At 37.0% G+C, this 21,425-nt stretch overlaps 1 protein-coding gene across 1 annotated transcript in view; it reads left to right on the top strand.

Annotated features, from left to right (window-relative positions):
- The window catches only part of LOC148481189 (vomeronasal type-2 receptor 26-like), a 158,195-nt gene that overhangs the window by 8,331 nt on the left and 128,439 nt on the right, over nucleotides 1–21,425 (top strand). The window contains exons 2-3 of the mRNA XM_088453808.1: nucleotides 13,359–13,650; nucleotides 15,624–15,915. Of these exons, the coding sequence (XP_088309934.1) occupies nucleotides 13,359–13,650; nucleotides 15,624–15,915 (584 nt within the window). The remainder of the gene's footprint in view (nucleotides 1–13,358; nucleotides 13,651–15,623; nucleotides 15,916–21,425) is intronic.

The raw sequence follows: 21,425 nt of genomic DNA, 5'->3' as shown, positions 1-21,425 counted from the left end.
TGGGATACAATGTATAAAATACTGCAGAACATGGGATACAATGTATATAAACACTGCAGAACATCTTATACAATAGCTGGATCAGCAGTCATAATACCCATGAAAGCAGTGTAAGCAGAGCCCATAGGTTTGGTGCTGCTGTTGGCAGTGTGGAGATGATGGTGTACAGTAAGTGAGGGAAGGTAGAGGGCCCTACTTCTCAGAGCTTAGAATTTAAAAAAACTATTTAAAAACAAATATATATTTCCATCCAGATTCCATAAAATATGTTTAGAATATAATAGTGATGAGCAGATAAATTACTGTGTCTTAAATTTTAATATTGATGTCACGTTCACATATGGGGGAATTTTCTATTATCGGAAAAATATAGATGTATAGTTATATTTCTTCAGTGTACAAAAGACATTTATTTCCCAATAAGATCATTCCTATCCCCATTATCACAATGGTTCCTGACTCCTATTATACATTTTACTGTAACTGGCTATGCAGTAATAAGTTATGCAGTGTTGGTAAATGATGCAGTAGGGGACGGGGGAGATTTACTGTCCTGCAGTTTGGCAAAGTCACTGATGATTGTTGGTTTTGACCGATGGATTTAGAGCTGTAACAAAAGTAAATGCTTATCCAGTCTGGTTTATCATTTATTCCTGTTGCTACCTTAAATCCATCAGTCATAACCAATGATTATCAGCAGCTGTATCAAATTGAGGGACATGAAATCCTCCCCTAGGTGTGTAAAGGCCCCCATACATCAGAGATGGATTGCAGCAATCGTGCAATTTGCAATCGATTGTGTATAAAATCTGCAATGTATGGGCTTCACAGATCGCAGATTGCAACCAAAAAGTAATTGGAAACGTTTAATCAGATTGTCCAACATGTTGGATTTCACAGATCGATTGGGGCTGTAAATTGCTAGTGTATGGCCATGATCAGCAGATTTGCAGACCGTTACTAGTAAAATGATGGAGCCTTTCAAGGTTGTCCGATCTGTGTTTTCTGCAATCGATCTGCAAATCACTGAAAAAGATCTGTAATGTATGGGCGCAGATTGCTCGATTGGGAAATCCTAAGATCGCGCAATAAATCTTCAAATTGTTCAATTGTGGTTGTCAGATTGCTGATATATGGGGGCATTGTGATACACTTATTAAAGCTTCCATTTTTTTCAGTGTTCTAATAATAATAATCCACCTGCTATTAGAGTCCCCATTCCCAATGCCCCCTCCTTGACCCCTCCTCCAAACACACATACTGGGTAAACACACACACAATCCTGTTGCTTACATTTTTGCAAGTGCGCAAATTCCATAGACAAAAAGTGGCAACAAAGTTTCACCTTCTCTGAGCAGTTGAAAAAATTTTCAAAATCCCTATTTTTGTCTAAAAATGTGGGGACTTGGATCAGAACCCTTTGGACACCCCCCTTCCCTGCAACACACACACACACACACAAGTATAGAATTAGAATGTAAGCTCCTTAGTCTCAGTATATGGTGTGAATATATAAACACAATCTCTGATTTTAACAGTATAGTGTAATATATTGTTGGTATTAGAGATGAGCAGATCTGGTCTGAGAACTGGACTGTTAGGGGATCCGACAGGGATCCAAGTCCGGCTAGGGTTTTCCTGCCAGTCTTGGACCCAAAATATCATCTTCGTATTGTCGGATCTCACGTGTTTTGGTTCACATATAAAAGTCCCTCCCCACATTCGGGCACCATTTCATGAGTGAGATCTGATGAGGAGGCAGTGTAAGCAGGGTTTTCAGTGAAAGTTAGTTAGTAGCAGCTACTGTATTGCACAGCCAGTGTCCCATCAAGCCACAGTGTATAAAGACATGTCTGTAGTACATAATAACTTCTACTATTCCAAACATCTGCATAATAATATCATATAGGAGATGACAGATGCATATTCATAATTTGTATTATCTCTCATATATAAGGGAAATTCAATAAGATGCGAAAAGCCGCGATTTTGGGAGAAGTTTCCACAATGCTTATTGCGCAATTCTATTGCTTACATTTTTGCACGTACAAAAATGCCATAGACAAAAAATGGCAAAAAGTTTTCACTATCTCAGAGCAGGTGAAAAAATTAGCAAAATCCCTATTTTTGTCTTAAAATGCAGGGACTTGGTTCAGAATCCTTTGGACTCCCCCCCCCTTCCGCCTAATGACTAATTAGGCAAAAAAATTATTCTATTTAACTTAATTTCTCCTAGTAGTGACATGTCATTTTTGGGGTGAAAATTTTAAAAGTGTTGGAAAATGGGTATAATACTGGGTCAGGTACTTTTGGGGGTTGTATGGGTGGGACAGGTGTTTCTAGGATTGCAGGTGGCTGCAGCAGGAGTATTTTTAACTTTTTTAAACTTGTTTGTAAACTGCACTAAATTGACACAAAAGTTATTCTAGCACCCATTTTAATGTACCCCCAATTTAACTACAAAAATGATTTTCTCCAAAAACATATTACTTTTTCTCATTTTTCCACACTTATGAAAATATGCATATAACAGCTATTTGACACAATTTAAGAACCCAAAATACTTTTATTAGGGCTATTAAATCACTTCTAAATTGATTTCCTATGACAGTTGGCTTTCTATGGGGTACAGACTGATTTTCCCAAAATGTGCTATACTTTTCGCTGGTTTTGCCAATCGCATGCATGTCTTTTTGCGTCTTTTGTCATAGGATACTGCAGAGGTTCCCAATCACGGTCCTCAAGGCTCCCCAACAGTTCAGGTTTTAGAGATATCCATGGTTGAGCACAGGTGATTTAATTAGCATCATAGTCAATTTGATATAACCAGCTGTGCTTAACCATGGATATCTCTAAAACCTGAACTATTGGGGTGCCTTGAGTACCGCGTTTGGGATCATCTGGGATAGGGTGAAAAACGGGAGTGCATATTGTGAAAAGATGCGAGAATATCGCACCAAAACTGGCGAATAGTGCAAAAACTTCTCCGGCATTAAGTTTTCGTTTTATCACAGTTAATTAAATCTGGCCCATAGAATAGGATTAGTCCTAAACAATATGATATATTCCTTTTGGATCTGCACATATAATACAAGGTTCATGTTTATTAATCAATTTCTTAAGGTGCATACACACATGACGATTTTTTGAATGATTTAACTATAACGACGTCGTTATCGTTCAATCGTTGAAAAAATCATTCAGTTTATGAGTTATAATGATGACTGATTATTGTTCATGCACATTCCCATTTGTAGTTTGTAGTTTGTAGTTCATTCTGACTGACCAACTGAACAATTTACAAAAATCGCTTGTAGTTCGAAAAATCGTTCATTACACTTTTAAAAATGTGACAGATAATCATTCATAAAATCGTTCATAAAATCATTGGTAACAAAATCGTTGTGTGTGTATGCAGCTTTAGACTTTTAAAAAAAAAAACAGTTTTATTTTGAAGTGGGAAATGTTAGATGTACAACACATGATGTAAATACGAAATAATTTAATATATAAAATAAAGGCCTCCATACATCAGAGATTGATTGCAGCAATCGTGCAATTTGCAATCAATTGTATATAAAAATCTTTCACTTTTTCAATACATTGTGGCAATTCTGCAATCTGCAATCGATTGTAAAGGGAAATATTTTTATACTCAATCGATTGCAAATTGCACAATTGCTGCAATCAATCTCTAATGTTTTGGGGCCTTAAGTTGTATGATAAAGGATTACTAAATTGTATGATAAAAGATTATTATTACATTGTATGGTTTCCTATAGTCTTGCATTTGTCACTCTTTTTAGTAGCACAGTAATTTGTGTTGCTGCCTTTTGTTCGCTAAGATGAAATCTGATCAGGGCACAATCTGTGTGTAATCAGAACATGATCTGCAGTCGGGACGCTCAAAGGAAAAGGAGAAAGCAAACAATATATAATGTAGAAACTTTTATTTAGCCGCTTTACTGCATGGGTTAATTATGTACTATCAATATTTAGAAGTCACTGCAGTACATTCCTTTTATAAAGCTACAATCAAATTCTCAAAAACAGTGGATTTCCCTATATAGTGATCATATCTTCTACCATTCATTTGTGAAGTCACAGGGGTGCTGCTCCCAACACAAACAGTGACTTAGTGAACAAGAAAAATATGAAAGGGTGTCCTTGAATGTGCACTTATATCCCTTATAGGCAATAAGATTATTTCTATATTATTTATAAAATATTTCTATTATTTTTTGTATTATTATGTGGCTGCCACAAGGGGTCTGCTGCACATTACAAAGTATGTAAACAGAAACAATATTAATTAACAAAATAGTAAAAAAAACTATTTTAGCACAAAACATTGTAGAACATGTCATACAATGTATATAAACACTGCAGAACGTGGGACACAATGTATATAAATATTGCAGAACGTGGGACACAATGTATATAAATATTGCATAACGTGGGACACAATGTATATAAATATTGCAGAACGTGGGGCACAATGTATATAAATATTGCAGAACGTGGGACACAATGTATATAAATATTGCAGAACATGGGACACAATGTATATAAATATTGCAGAACGTGGGGCACAATGTATATAAATATAGCAGAACGTGGGACACAATGTATATAAATATTGCAGAACGTGGGACACAATATATATAAATATTGCAGAACGTGGGACACAATGTATATAAATATTGCAGAACATGGAATACAATATAAACACTGCAGAACATGGGATACTGTTTCGGCACTTAACACAACTTCCACTTTGTTTCCTATAGTGTTCTAATAATATGTATCAAATGAACCAGAAAACAGAATCACCACTACAAAGGTAGATAATGTAATTCGATTTGTGGGTGATTTCTGTACAGAGTGGTGGGAGATTCAAAATATTATCCAGACACACTGGCCGGTTCTCATATTAGACCAAGATCTTGAAAAATACCTTGGATACAGAACACAAATTAGTTGGAGACGTTCTCCAAATTTAAGACACAAGTTGGTAAACAGTCATTTGTCAGGTCCAGACATAAGAAACCTCCAGTGGAAGGATCCTTTAAATGAGGGAATTGTAAAGCCTGTATGTATATGAAATGAACCATCAAATTCAAGGACAAGTACTAGAATACACATAAAATTTGTCAGTTTATTAATTGTAATACATCAAAGGTGGTATATTGTATTACTTGTCCTTGTGCAAAAAGATATATAGGAATGATTACTAGACCTCTAAAACAGAGAGTAGTAGAACATGTTGGAGCAATAAGAAACACCTGTTTGGACCTAGAGAAATTCAAAAAGCTTACCACAGTGGCATCCTTTTTTTATGATCAACATCAAGAAAATCAGGCTGATCTGAAGGCCTATGGGATTGAACAACTTAATCTGGGCATCAGAGGGGCAACCTAACACAAGATCTATTGAAGAAAGAAAGCTTCTGGACATTTCTAATGGGAGGCCTACAACCAAGAGGCCTTAACGAATATATTAATTATGGAGTCTTTTTATAATTTCTTATTTATAAATTCATAATTTAATTATCTATGAATTTTTAAATTTTTCATAATAAACAGCTATATCTATATCGTACTCTTTAGAGCTAGGATCACACTAAGGGGTAAATTTACTAAAGTGAGAATTTTTAGAAGTGAATTTTGAAAGTGATGTTGCCCATAGCATCTAATTAGATTCTACTTTACATTTAACTAGCACCTTCTAGAAGATAATAGCTAGAATCTGATTGGTTGCTATGGGCAACATCACTTTTAAAACATATTTCTAAAAACTCTCACTTTAGTAAATTTACCCATAATAATAATAATAATAATAATAATAATAATAATAATAATAATAAATAATAGTGTTTTTTGCACCAATGTGATTATCACAAATCTATTTTTGAGATGGTTCTTGCACATTAGGTTCAAAAATAGTATGTGCCAAAGACAAGGGCAAGTAACAGCAATGCGTTTCGCTGCACAAAGGCAGCTTTTTGAAGGTGACAGTATATGTGTTCTGTGTTTTTTTAAGTATTTATTTTGCTGTGGAACTACAGGTACCATAAAGGCCCATAATGGCCTGCATGCTGGTACTTGTGGTTCTCCAAGTTCCAGAATACAGGCAGGCTTGCTGGGACCTGTAGTTCCACAGCTAAAACCAATATTTTTACTTCTAAATTTTACAACACACTACACTATCAACCTGGCACCCACTGGCCAGGAGTGCAGGAGATCAGCCTAGGCCCAGGGTGCACTAGAGAGGGGGACCCCTTTAATAGGAGTATCACAAACATCCCCAGGGATCCATGGCCTGGGCTGACTAGCAGTTATGGGTATGCTTTGGCCAGGGAACCTGGTCGGTCAAATGGTTTGTGTGGCTGCGGCATTAGCCCCTCCAACTAGAAATATTCTGGTGCTGGTTATGGAAATATAGAGGACCCCTACTCATTTTGTCCCCTGAACTTCCACAAGTTAGTTATCCTTCTGGGGAGAGGGTGCATGTCTTTAAAAAAAATCATATCTGCACACAGAAACATGCGGGTATCTCATGGATATGTGCATGTTTTTGTGCTACTCTGACCGGATCAGGATAAACTCACTATCCTGAATCTGGTCTATTGTTTTTGTGAGTTCTTAGGCAGTAATATGTATGAGTGAAGAATGGGAAAACATCTGGATGCAAGATGCTTTTTGCGTGTTATAGTAAAGCCTGAAAAATGTGAGTTTTACTATAGTCACACCCTACTACATTCACGAGTGGGTAAAAAATGCGAGTTTAGCACTAAACTTGCATTATTTACAAATTTGCAACCTATTACATTTGGCTCATAATATATTTATATGAATGTAATATATTACATTATTTATTCTAATAGCACTCTTATTAGTATACTATTGTTTAAAAAATCAATTGACTGTTAAAAAATCCTTTGCAAGTAGAAGCAAATATAACAGCTCTTACCCAGTTGCACAGTGGATCACTGAAGCCACGACAGGCATGCTAGTATTAGATCAGCATCCAATACCTGCCATTAATGCTTATGGTTTTAGACAGTTAATTGAGATCCAGTGTGCCTGGTACCAAATTCCATTTCACTTCCATTGTATCAGCAATTTTTCGACTGTACTTGAACGTTAAAAAAAATAATTATTGACCTCAAAATGCCATTGTACCAACTCTTTACTTAACAACAGATATGTGGACAAGTGACACTAGTCACAATAAAGATTTCTTAACTGTGCCAGAACACTGGGTGGATGTATCACGATAGCAATTGCAGTAGCTAACATAAAACTGCCTGCTCATTTAAAGGCAGGCTACTCTCTGTATCACCAGCTTTAATAAGTGGCATACTGTTGTCAACCTGTTATAAAAATGTAAGGGTTGTCATACAAAATTGTTTACCCCACTTACACTTTTCTCAGAATTTGTCATTTTTAATAAAGCCACAAACATTGTGAGAGTATTTGAATTTGAATGGTTATGGTATAAAAGATAGACCATAAAAATGTTGACAAATATCTAGATAGACAAAAGAAATAGGTCAACATAAACAAAAGGTCAACATTGAAGAAGGTCAACAGGTACAAATTGTTGACAGTATCTCAAGGTCAATATGAAAATGGTCAACACATGTTTTTTTTCTAGGCCTAATCTTCACCCTAACCCTTGCTTTGGTGCCTAACCCTAACCAACAGCGTAGGTGCCTGACCCTAACCATCCCTCCTAGTTCCTAACCCTCCTTTCTAGTGCCTAACCCTATTGTTGGGTAAAGTGACAAACCCTAAACATCTGGTAAGTGCCAAAAAACTAAAAAAAAATGTATTGGTAATTTTTGTGTCAATGATTTTCATGTCAACCTATTGATTCTGTTGACCATTTGTACCTGTCAACATTTTTCCTTGTTGAACTTTAATGTGTTGACCTTTTGTTCCTCTCAACTTTGTGTACATATCGACCTACAGCATTGACTAGACTAGACAACATCTGGTGTCTATCTAGACATTGTCAGATATATAGTCCAGATAGCAATTTGAACATATCCCATGTTTTTCTCACACAATCAACTTGGTACAAAATGTTTTTCAAAATGACAGGTACATGCAGGAGATTTAGCCTATGGACCAAAAAATGTATGGACATTTTGGCCATTCAACAACTGCATGTAGAAAATTGCAGCATCTGTAAGAAATGTTACATTCTCCATGCCACTAACTGAATCAAGAGGTAGTAACAAGGTGAATTTCTCCCGTATATGCTTCAGCAAATGGAGGAACCGCAACAAGCCATCCAATTATACACAACAAGCCATGACATAGGGAGAAGAGGGAGAATGTACCTTAGTCCAGCACAATGGATAATACTTTCTATACAGTGCAAGGTGCTGAAACCATTCAAAGTATTCAAATATGAAGTGAGTTTAGAGACTTGCAGATTGAGTCAGGTGATTCCTCCCCTAAATCGACTTTTGAAAAAGCACCTAAAAAAACAGAGAATATGAAAAAAAGTAATTCCACTAAATATGTAAGACTTATAGATCAAGTCCTTTATTTGTTTTGCCAAGATCCAAGGGTTGTCACATTGTGAAATTGGATTACAACATTTTGTCAACAATGCTTGATAATACAGTAGGTTTAAGTCATACATTATGTATGTCTATTTGACTGACACAGATCTTAAAATATGTAAAGAGCTCCTGCTGAGCAAGTTGTCAGCCCGAGTGGTACATGACACAATGATGACTCCTCCTTTAGTTTTTTCAGCCACTGCTGCTGCCAGGATAAAAGTGACCCACTGGTGATGTGGATAAGTCATCACAACATTTTGAATTCTAACTATAAATTAAATGAGGAAGACTTTTACCAGCAATAACATTAAAGTACAAGACTTCTGTAATGGTGGATGAGGGTAATGTGGAGTATAACAATAATAACATCTTGCTACTTAAGAGAATAGTTAATTAACAGCATTGTTAGCTGCCTTATGCCAATCATTAACAACACTATTTGCTGCATTGCTGCACAAAAAACCAACCACTTCAGCCACAGAAATGACAGTCTCTGTCATGGAAGTGATTGGTCTGTTAAACTGCATATGACCCTTTTAATATACAACATAAAGGTGGGTACAATTCCACCTTGAGCCTCTTTTCTTTGCACTAAGCTCTGTTTTAGGGCATTAGTGACTGTCTTTTTGCATAGATGACAAACATTTTTATAGTTTATTAAACTGCCATCCTGTTTACAACTGTTATGTGGCAATGTTTGATAAATATACGTCATTCTTTTAAACTGGTGTGTGTTTGTGCAACTGCTCTGTCACTTAGTTTTAAGGATACTGCCTTTGAACCTCTATATACCCCTGCCTATACCTTCTAATATCCTGCCTATAAACCTCTAAGGATGACGCTTATTTGCATATGCAGTCATACAGTAAATTAAGACTCCAGACCTAGAACCTGTGGTTCCAAAGCACAAAGTATTATTCAAGTAAAAGTACAGCATTTACACGCTATGATCCTCATATAATTTTAGCGCAAAGAGGTTATACAGACCCAAGTACAATTATACATATGCAGTGCTCTCTGGTCCAGATGTTAGGCATCAGCAAGAAACCCCTCATCAATCAGCATTCAGCATGAAGTCTAGGAACCCAGGGTCAGAGCACACATATTTATACCCCCCAGGAATAAACAATACAATAGAGAAGTTTGTTGCTAATACCATTGGTACTAAGGGAGAGGGCATATGTTACAAGGAATTTAATAGGTTGGTTCAAATAGACACAGCCAGCCTCTAACAACTGGAGGTTTCTGGTTTCCCGTCTCATGCAAATCCTAACAGTTGTTCATATAATGTACATTTTGTTGCTTGAAGTCTCTGCGGTCCATAAGTTGAGAATGCATGTTGTGATCTCTCCATTGATATTACCGGAATACTGTTGAGAGAGTATGCATCAGTACAATACCAAACATGGCTTACTTATCATGTATAAAACCTTAGTTACGAAATAATCTTTATTTCATAGCAATTATAATAAATGTGCATAATCGAATCTTAGACCATAAAGCTTATGGAAGCTTGTATGTGAATATGTAATGTGTGAGTATGTGGGGTTTGATGTAAAGATGCTAGTTAACTTGGGGCAGATGCATGTGCAATGAGCTAATATTCAGCATTTTCATACAGGGTCTTATGCATTCGCTAATATGCAACTACTTAACAGCGCAATTGTGTGTATTAATGTGTGTATGAGAACACCTAGCTGTGTGGAATGCTGAGCATTATAGTTCCACATGCCCCCCTCTCTCAGCAGCCCCCACCCTTCCCAGGCTCAAAAGTACAGTCCTTTGTTCTTCCAGGTTCTTGTGTAAATGCAAATTAGCACAGCTACAAGACCCAAACCTCAAATAACACTCTTGGCTTTGAAGGTATTTTATTGTAGGAAGCCTGATAATGTAAGGTGCTACAAATGACCCTCTTGCTGTATTCGAGCAGGGCCACCTGGAGTGAAAGCAGTCATTATGTCCATGAAGCTTGTCTTCACAGGCTAATTGTCATGTGGCCATTTGCTCTGTTTAGCTAATGCAATCCAATTTTGACATACTGTACAGCCATTTCTGAAATATATCCTTTAGGGGAATTATAATAATACTTTATCCAGAGCACCCAAACTACGTAAAGTCATGAAATGGGCTTTTGATGAATCACTGTAACTTATGGCGATGGTCACAGATGCAATCGTATGATGCTAATAGTAATATCGCCACATGTACTAAAGTGTGAGTTTATCTAAAATGGTGCTTAGGCGGCCATTCGCAAAATGGCATCAGTCGCAGGATGGCGTCGCTGCGATCCAATTTTTAACTGATCTTGTCTCAGCCAATAAACCAGCTTCAACAGTTTAGACAGCCAAATTTCTGCAGGATTTGGCCTATATTGGTGAAAAAAACATTGTAAGGAGGTCAACAATGACTGGAATTGGCTGGAAATTAATATTATTGAGGTAAATAATACTGTAGGAACAAAAAAATGGCCCAAAATATGTGATTTTAGCTGTTTCTATATTTTTATTTTTAAATACATATAAAAAAACAAAAACACAAGAGGGTGGTGTTGATAAAACCAAAACATGATGATGAATTACAACCAAAATCAAAACACAGGGGTTTGAGCACATCTCTAATAATAGACAAGGTGGATAGCTAGTTTAAAATCACACGAAGGCAACAGACTCCCAGGAGTAACAGTAGATGATGGTTATTACCCCACAAAATGCATCAACACAGTAGACATAATACATGGAGCTTACAAAAAAAGAATTCAAATAAAAAAAATATTGGGTCCTTCAAACATTGCAAATAGCCAGAAGAACAATACTGTATAAAAAATTAAAAACTTATAGATTGTCAAAGCCCAGGTCAGGAAGAACATTACAAGGTAAGTGAGGGACAAGAGAGGAGTTATCCTGCTAGGGGTGATACTATAGCATCTGTAGCTGTAAGGGGTCCAGGAAACAGTGTCTGATCCATGGGGGGTAGCTAGAGAGATTTTCAGGGTACAGCCATATATATATATATATATATATATATATATATATATCCTACATTTGTGTCAATATTTACACAGTAAATGAATTCACAATTTACAGATAAGCAGCTTCCCTAGGGGTGGTCCTTTGTTGGTCAAAAGAACACAATTGTCCAGAGGCAAATTTATAAAGAAAATGTCCCTGGGAGAGCTTATTTATAAATATTGTCAAGCGGTGCTCCCCACTTTTTCAAAGACAGCTATATCTCCTTTCATGAGGTGTAGGTTTCTGGGTAAGTGGAATGGTTAGGTCTTCTTCTTCTGAAATAGAACCCTCAAACCAAGATCACCCAACAAATAGTATCAGCCTTTCAGTCTTGTGTAAAACCAATAAAATATATTTATAAAAAAATTAAAACTCTGTTCTTACATTAGTAGTAATGCAGCTTTTTGCTGAAAATCACAATTTTTTTAAAAATACCCAACACGTTTCACCAATATTTTGACTTTATCAAAAGTATTTTAACTATCCTGATATATTCAGGTTTTTAGCAGCCACAGAGGATGTATAACTCATACATTAACATACTGCTCTTATTCTGATGACTCCAGGTGAACAGCAACCACAGATACATTGTAAAGCCGCATTAATTATTTTCTCTAAAGGATCCAATAACATGGCATCTTTCAAATATCCTCCATAAAATGGCACAGTAGACTTTGCAGCAATTCCTCTGTGGCTGATGATGTATCATGTACTCTGTCTTCTTAGACAAAGTCCAGAACACTCTACTTAGGCAGAGTTCAGAATACATCATGACCATGTCCCCCCTCCAGAATTATCCATGGAGAATTCAGTGTTATTCGATTCATCCTTAATATAAAGGCACAACTGTTTGTTTGTGTCTGTGTGTGTAAGCATGTGTGCATATATATAATACTGTATTTTAATTAAATAGGAGAGACATACTGTACACTGTGAAGGCACTTAATATATAGATACTTTTATATATAAATATGACCTATATCTAAGAGGTGTGCTTTATTGTATGTAAATGGCCCTGATTTTACTTTCCAGAGCATGGGTCTGTAAGTTCAAGTTAATGTTATCACTACATATGAACACACAATTGTAGCAGAAGACATTTTTATAATACACAAAGTGACTTGCTTACAACAGTAAATGAGGTCATGATTCAGAGTAATGTCTCACATTATCAATACAAAATAGTGGTTTCTCATCTCAACCTCATGGTTTTTCATAGGTGATTGTAAAGGGAGGGGTTTACTCTGGACTACGTAAAAAAAAAAAAAGTTTCCCTCCAGGTTACTGCAATAAACAGCAAATAGGCTTGTATATTACATGATAATAGAATCCAGAGGACTTTGTTATATCCTTTTACAGTGACTTAAAAATCTGGGTTGATGTACGTGAACGCGCATTAACCCGAGATTTTTGTCAGAGTAAATGGATCCACCCGGGTCCAGGGACCTGGGGATCCAACTCTGGTAGCTTGCATGGTTGGCCACAAGTATTTCCTATGCCACCCTGCAGTGTAAATGGCACGATCCGGGTCACGATGACAGCACATACATAGATACAGTATATTTAAGTTGAGTGTCAACTCACCTGGAGAAACCCCTGAGACATCCAAATAGCACTACAGGAACCAGCACACCCTCCCAATGCTGGTCCCATCCATGCCTCTTAGAACAGCAAGACTCCTCTGTACTGGCATCCCTAATGCTACGTAATAATAGCATCCACTCTGGGTTATAACTCACTGTGCTATATGTGTGTCTTCTATATTTCCTCAGACTTCTGCTGTCAGTGCGGAGGTGGAAAGAAGAGGACAGTTTTTCCATCATTTATCTTTGTATTTAAAATTTTACTCCAAGTAATTTGGTTGTTCTTCCTGTGTATTTCACTCTGCAAATGTAAGACACCGAGCTCATGGCCTGGATGTCGTATTTCTGAACGGACTCCATTTATATTTCCATATAAATATTCCCAGGAAGGAGATATCATTATAGGTGGAATATTCACTGTCCATGACTGGGTACAATCATTGCAATCTAATGGTTTGGTAGAGAATCTAATATGTGCAGGGTAAGTGACATACCGAATGTATACTGTACATTGCATTTACCAACTATAGAATATGATCTTAGGTCATTACTAGGAAGGTCATCCATCTGTAGTTCAGGGAATATTTCATGTTAATAATAGTTCTGCCCTGACTTATGAATCTTCATTACTTTGATATATGGTATATATGGAAATTTAAAACTACTGATGTAATAAAAAGTATAATTTGAAATACATCACTTCAACATTCATCCTCTAGGTTACAGTGGAGTTACTCTGGGCATATAGATGGGTGATCAGTGGAGTCTGGCACTTTAAATTTCTTTAAAATTGAAGTATGCTCCTCCTCCTTTATACCGTACCTAACCCAGTTTAAACTAATGCCCGAGGGAGCTGGGTTCTTAGTAATGCTGTCTCCAGCCTTTTTAAATTTTATTTAGATGTTGTTGCCTTTGACTTCAATCAAGGCATTTACAGACAGATGGCAAGCTGCTTCAGTCTTCCTGCACTGTAGAAGACTCTGGAGGTACCCACCATGGAGTAGAGAGAGGTGGGAGGCCAGATAAAAGGAAGTTACAATACTCCAATCTGTAGATGACCTTTAAGGGGAGTGACCAGCTACTTATCTTCAGGATTCTGGTGGTCAGGATGCCGGATTCCAGCACCAGCATTCTGTGTGCCAGAATCCCCATGGTTGGGATATTGGCGACATCCCATACTATATTGATGGATATAGATTCATGTATGTAGTACAATATAGATGAAGATGTCTAAAGATTACAGTGAATGGACATACACTATAACTCTCTCTCTCTCTCTATATATATATATATATATAAACAGAGCATAACAGTGGGGTGGGGTAGGCCTTGAGCAGGGACCCCCAGCTATATATAAATAGAAGAGAGTGGGTTTTGGGTGGGGGGCCCTTTCTCCCTGCTGTGGGCTATTGTTATGGGATACCCTTGCTCCATGGACAAGCAGTGATACTCAGCAGAGTTCTGTAGTGCAGTATGAGAGCAAAATAATGTCTCCCAAAGTGATGAGCTTGACCTCTACTCCAATGGCTGAGTGTGAGCTGAAACTGCTAAACTGGAGCTGCTGCCACTTATCTCTCCTATGCTGAGATGCTGAGTCCCCAGCCCCAGGTGCTGCTGCTGATACTGCTGATACCAATAGGTGCAGGGAGGTCGTTGGTTGGCCAATGGTCTTGTGAGGTGGGAAGGAAGGGCAACAGCTTCCAGTTTGCTATCCTCAGTGAAACACAAATCCTGTAAGCATGGCCGCAAACCCGAGCTGGCAGGCATAGTAAGCTCGCCCGACAGAGGGTAGGATGGGACAGGATCAGCTGGAACTTTACAACTGTCCCAGTTGTCCAATCTGCCTTTGAATCACCACATCTAGTTCTCTGGATCCATATTTTACAATTGGGTGTAATTTGTTAAAAAATGTGTGCAATCCATTGAGACTATATGAAACTTTAGTCACCTAAGTGTCCTAGGAAAACTAAGATATTCTATGGTTTAATGTGTTTTAATGTATATTTTTTGTTTACATTAGGATCATAAGTGTCTCATTATGCAGTTTTTAGTTGTGTTCTTATAACTCAAACATGATCAGTTACTTCATTACAAATTTAGTCCTACAGTTGTTCCTCTGGCTCCTTCCAAGATTTAGGTGTCTATCAATTTTGTATTTGCTATTGGGCAGTAAAGGCCCTAATACTCCAAATGTTGTTTTTGATTTAGTAATACATGTTTTTATCATGTTTATATCATGTTTATTTTTAGAGAATCATTTCAATATTAAAGGTCTATCTCAAGACCACCTTTTTGCAATCTGCAGTAATGATTTTATAGTTTTTTCCTAAACTTTTATTTTTAGTAATAATAAATTATTTGTTATTTTTTAATTGAACCTTTCCAAAAATAAACAGTTTAACATATATTACTAAACATTTATGTAAAATAATTTTAGTTTTTTTGTTTAAACAGTGTTAATCATAAAAAGTACAAGCACCACCGGGCTTTTATTTTTGTAATTAATGAGATTAACAGGAATCCAGATATTCTGCCCAATATAACTCTGGGTTATGATTTGTATGATTCTTGTGGATATCAGATGAAAGCTGTAACTCATGTCTTAGATATATTATCTGGACACAATAAATTAATTCCAAATTTTTCATGTAGGGAACATGGTAAAGTGATTGGTTTTATTGGAGATATCAATTCTTTCACCACCATTCCTATGGCACAATTGTTGGACATATATGGTTATACACAGGTAAGTGACCTCAGTCTTTATTAGTTTCAGCCAAGATAAATATTCAGGGGCAAATGCAGACTTTCTAGAGAGAGGTTTCCAAATGCTTGATTTTCGAGTGAGTGTGGCCAGTCCATGAAGAGGGCATGAATAGCACTTAGCTATTTTTAAAATGCATCATTCAAAGTGTAGTGTATGTTTTAATTCCAACATATACAGGACACCTGACCATTACACTAACAAGGACTATAATGACATTGTGTTCAAATAAAAATACTTTAATATGAAGTTGGTCTTCCTTTTTCAGCTATAGCACACAGCTATAGCTGGCCACAAGATTTTGGAGTTTTTCTGTAAGAATTTGTGCCCATTCATTCTGTAGAACATTTATGAGGTCAGGCACTGATGTTGGATGAGAAGGCATGGCTTGCAATCTCCATACCAGTTAATCCCAAAGGTGCTCGATGTGATTGAGGTCAGCACTTTGTGTGGGCCAGTCAAGTTCTTCCACACCAAACTCATCAAAGCATGTATTTGTAGTTCTTGCTCTGTGCACTGGAGTATAGTCATTTTGGAATAGAAAAGGACCTTCCCCAAATTGTTGCCACATCTATTGAAACAGCAGAGCGTTGGTGACTTTTGCGCACCATGCGCCTTAGCAGTGGTTGACCCCGCTCTGTGATTTTATGTGGTTTCTACTTCATGGCTGAGTTGCTGTTGTTCCTAGATGCATCCACTTTCTACTAATATCACTTATAGGTGACCATGAATTATCCTGCAGTGATGAAGTTTCACGAATAGTCTTATTACAAAGGTGGCATCCTATCTCAGTACCATGTGTGAAGACACTGAGCTTTTTAGAATGACCCATTTTGTATCACAAATGTTTGCAAATGGAGACTGCATGGCTAGGTGCTTGCTTTAATACACCTGTGGCAACAAGACTGAATAAAACACCTGAAATCAATAATCAACAGTTGTGGCCACATACTTTTGTCCATATAGTGTATGTCTGTATTAGTCACAGAGTGGGCTGGGTATCCTAATAACATAAAAAATGGAGGTAGATTTAGAAATGATGGCACCATGTATTTATGTCTCAGTTAGTTAACATTTTATTTAAGTTCCTGAAATTTATTTTATTTTCTGATTCTGACTCATAGTCAGCTATATGGGGCATATCCAATGGTAAGTGTAATTTTGAAAAACACAGTGGCGCAGGTTTTTTCCTATGCAATAGGGTGTGTGATTTTTCTTTTTTCACACAGTGCTCAATAAATTGTTATTTTAAGGAAAATGTGTTGGAACTTGCTTTAGGACCCATTGGACACCCACCTAATAACTAATTAAGCAGTTAGAAGTCTCCATTTCTAAGTTTCCATTTAGCTTACTTAGGGGTTGATTCATTAGTGACCTGGATACTAAGCTGTGCTCTAATGCAGCCAAAAGGAGCTGGGTATGCAAATGCCGCAATTACATTGTCTGATGGAAGGACGCCCTCTATGCCTTAGAGAGCAACCGCAGAGCGAACACACTTCAGTATAAAGATGCCTACTCTTCCTTCTTAGCGCACATAATCTCCAGGAAGTGTGTGATTAATTGGTTGCATCAAAAGCCATCGGTGCTGCACGCAGCACTGAAGGTAGACCCTACCCAACCGCAAGCACTGTGATCAGTGCTGTCTAAAATACAACCAAGTGACGTGTACATTGATGCTTCTTTGCTAATTATGCACATCCTTAAAATGCCGTTTAGATGCTCAGACATGGCTGCGTTTGTAGCACCACTCCCCTGCTCACAAGCATCTTCCCCTGTTACCACCCACAAATGGCACTGTCACTCAAATTAGCATCCAGTCTGTGTGCTATGAGCGCACAATTCCCAAGCTCAGTGAGTGACTCACTCATGTGCATATTCATGCAAAAGCATGTGCAAATGAGCTATTGTCGGCCATAGCGTGCATCAGTGGCTTCGTGTCCAGGTCTGAATCAGCCCTTAGTCAATAATACTCACCTCCTACAGTGCTGTCTTTCTGGACGATGAGTTAAAACTACCTGAAACATTCATTGTAGATTTTATTATACAAACTGTCCGCTTATGCTAATGAAAATCTATGCTAAACATTAGAAAGTAAAAGTGGCTATATGGATATCATGTTCCAGCTCAAGTATTAACTTCAATTATTCTGGTGTGAAAGACTATACAGTATGAGATTCATTCATGTTTTACAGCTTTTTGGCATATGGATCAATACTACATCAATAAATAAAAAGAGCTTAATAGAGATCGCAAAACTATTCATCTCCATGCCAGAAGTGTTAAAGCAAAGGTTGTTTAACACTGACACATACTTGAGACACCTACCGCAGAGGTGTATCCATTATTTGGATTGTGTTCTAATCTGTAGAAGAGCAATTAGTGCTTAAATTATCAGCTGAATTTTATTATGTGTATATCTTTTATATACTGTTTATGTGAATGTATATTTATTTATTTTCTTTTGTTTTATTGTTAATTTATATGTAATAAATTGTTCAATAGACTTATGTAAGCGCTCCTTGTCTGGATAGTCAACTCATTGTATAATGTAGCTCATTAAACATTTGATTCCAAAGTACTGACAATTCTATGTCATTTTACCATAATATCTTGCGGTCCTGCATATACATCGGGAACATCGACTAAGATCGGCCCCTCATGAACAATTACAACAGGTCTGGAATTACTCTGAAATTGCTAACCTCGTCGCATGCTGTAAGTACTCGGGCTGAGTATGTGGTCAAAATAGCTAATTTATGCATACCCATGCAACATTGTTTGAATGGATTGGCACACATGGATTTCTCCAACCACTCCCCCATCTCCACCCCAAATGCTGAAGTCCCATCCTGCAGTCTGCATTGGCTATGTATCTATGTAGGTGAATGCAGTGTGATTGCAATGCTAACTCACACATGCACAGTACGCACCTTTGGTCAATCTGTGCACGCTGTTGCAGCGCGATCCATGATGACTCAGGCCCTTAGTATTCTGCCTCTGTCTTCTCCAGCTGTGTGAGTATGACTCTTGCCAGTGTGTGTCAGTGTGTGTGTGACCCCCAGCCAGGGTGTGGGAGGAGTGCTGTGTCAGGGGTGCTGTTGTTGTCTGCGAGAGGTGTCAGAGTGTGAGTGTGCCCCATATGTGTGTGTGGCCCCCCTGTCAGTAGTAAAGAGATCAATTCAAAAGAGATCAGGAAGACTACAGAAGGGGTGAGATTAGAACCTTTCAGAAGGGAGCACGATCATCGTCCCATCCAAAACCATTTTTGCAAACCAGGAATGACTGTAGAGTTATAGGACAGCATAGACCTATATAACGATTTAATACTTACACACCCTCACCATACAGAGTAACTAAACTTAAGGGGAATAAGAGGTACCAAAATCCCCACACACAATCTAGGAGCCAGACCAAAATTATTTTATCATCTGATAGACAATCAAGGAAAGAGACCCCAACTGGAGAAACCATCCAAATCTCTGCATATTAAAAAGATCAAGAGTGGAAAGCACAGAGGATGTAGAGGGGGATTAAATATTCAACATAAAATGAAAAATAAATGCATACTAACCAATTCAGAAAAAAGTATCTTCAATTTATCATCCCGGAAACTTAATACTGAAGAAATATCTCTGTTAGGCAAAGGTCTTAAATTTGCACCATCGGCAGAACCTAACATGTTTGACCTATTTGTCGAGCTAAATTGTTTCACCAGAACATTTTGCCACAGGAGATACTTCTGCAATAAAATCTTGAAAAAGAATAAGGAAGATGGAATACCCATCATTTTAGATCAGCAAGATCATGAAGCCTTGGGTGCACTAACAGAGCTATTTGAAGAATCCAACACAAACTCCCCTAATGATACCATCCTCCCAATTTAACAACAAGTTTAAAAATAAATCTGAATTTTTTTTCCCATGTGGAAAACAAAGAATATCAATTTATTCTACAAAACCACAATGGAGGAATTCAGAAACATCTGATTGAACAAGAATAGAAACAACAAAAAGTCAAATCTGAACAAATGGGAAAAAAGAGCTATTAGAAATCTATCTAAAGATCATTCCATAGTCATAAGAGAAGCCGATAAAGGGGGAGGTCTGGTCATACTTAATAGGGAGGAATAAATTACTGAATCATTGAGACAATTTAAAGATGACCATTTTTATAAGGTTCTTAGCTTGAATCCCACACAAGGTTTCCTGGATGATTTATTGAAGATCGTAGATAGGGCACTGTTGGAGTGAGTCATATCCATGGAAAAGCGAAGATTGCTTTTCGAACCGTTTCCCACCACCTCTATTTTTATTATTTACCCAAGTTGCACAAATCCCTCAAAACCCCCTCCCACCCCCCTGGTCAACCCATTATTTCAGGTATCAACTCCCTTTGTTCCAATCTTTCATTTTATGTAGATAGTTTCTTACAAACATGGGTTTCTTCTTTAAATTCTCATATTAAAGACACCACTCACTTTCTTAAGAAGATCCAAGGTATCAAATGGCAAGACACTTATGCTTTTTTAACTCTATATGTTTCTGCACTATATTCGATTATCATGCGTGATTTAGGTTTAAAAGTTATATGTGCCAGACTGAAAAAAGATGGGGATTTAAATCAATCACATATAGGATTTATTTTAGAAAAAATACGGTTCATTTTAGAACAAAATAATTTTTTATTTCAAGAAATTGTGTTATTTGCAGACCATGGAGACCACAATGGGCACCAGGTTCACCATTAGTTATGCCAACCTCTACCTGGGAGACTTTGAGTCTCACCATGTGGAGGATGGGCCCTATGCAATGAGCCTGGTGCTCTACAGTCAATACATCAATTATTTATTCATTATCTGGAATAGCACTTTCTTTTGTTAATTATTTAAATGATAATGAACATAATTTATCCTTTACCCACACTTTTAATACATGTAATATCAACTTTCTGGATGTGACCCTTCAAATTGTGGATAACAAAATTATTACCTCAAATTTTCAACAGATGCTAATAACTATTTACATTTCCATAGTGGACACTACAAATCTTGTAAAACAAATATACCTAAAGGACATCTCTTTAGAATTAGAAGAAACTGTTCTACTAAAGATCTTTTCGATGTACAAGCCACTGAGATGATAATTAGCTATAAAGATAGATCATACCCAGAACACATTCTATGGAATGCACTTAAAGAGGTTCATTATTTAGATCAACATAAACTTATTACAATGGAGACTAAAAAGTTGAGAAACAAAAACACCCCGATGATGAGTCGTTACATTTCATATCCAAGTTTAATAATTGCTCAAGGGACATTAAAAATATTATCAGAACAAATTATTCAATACTCAGATGTGATCCATTATTATATAACTGTATACCATGCAAACCATCGATTATCTATAGGAAGAAAATCAACCTAAGAAATATCTAAGCACCAAGTCATATTCAAACATTTAATTCTGAAAGTTCTGATTCTAAATCCTGGT

This window comes from Taudactylus pleione, unplaced genomic scaffold (genome assembly GCF_031769625.1).
Source record: "Taudactylus pleione unplaced genomic scaffold, aTauple2 ptg000592l, whole genome shotgun sequence".
NCBI lineage: Eukaryota > Metazoa > Chordata > Amphibia > Anura > Myobatrachidae > Taudactylus > Taudactylus pleione.
Note: the sequence above shows the minus strand (reverse complement) of the source record. Positions and strands in the feature narration are given on the sequence as shown.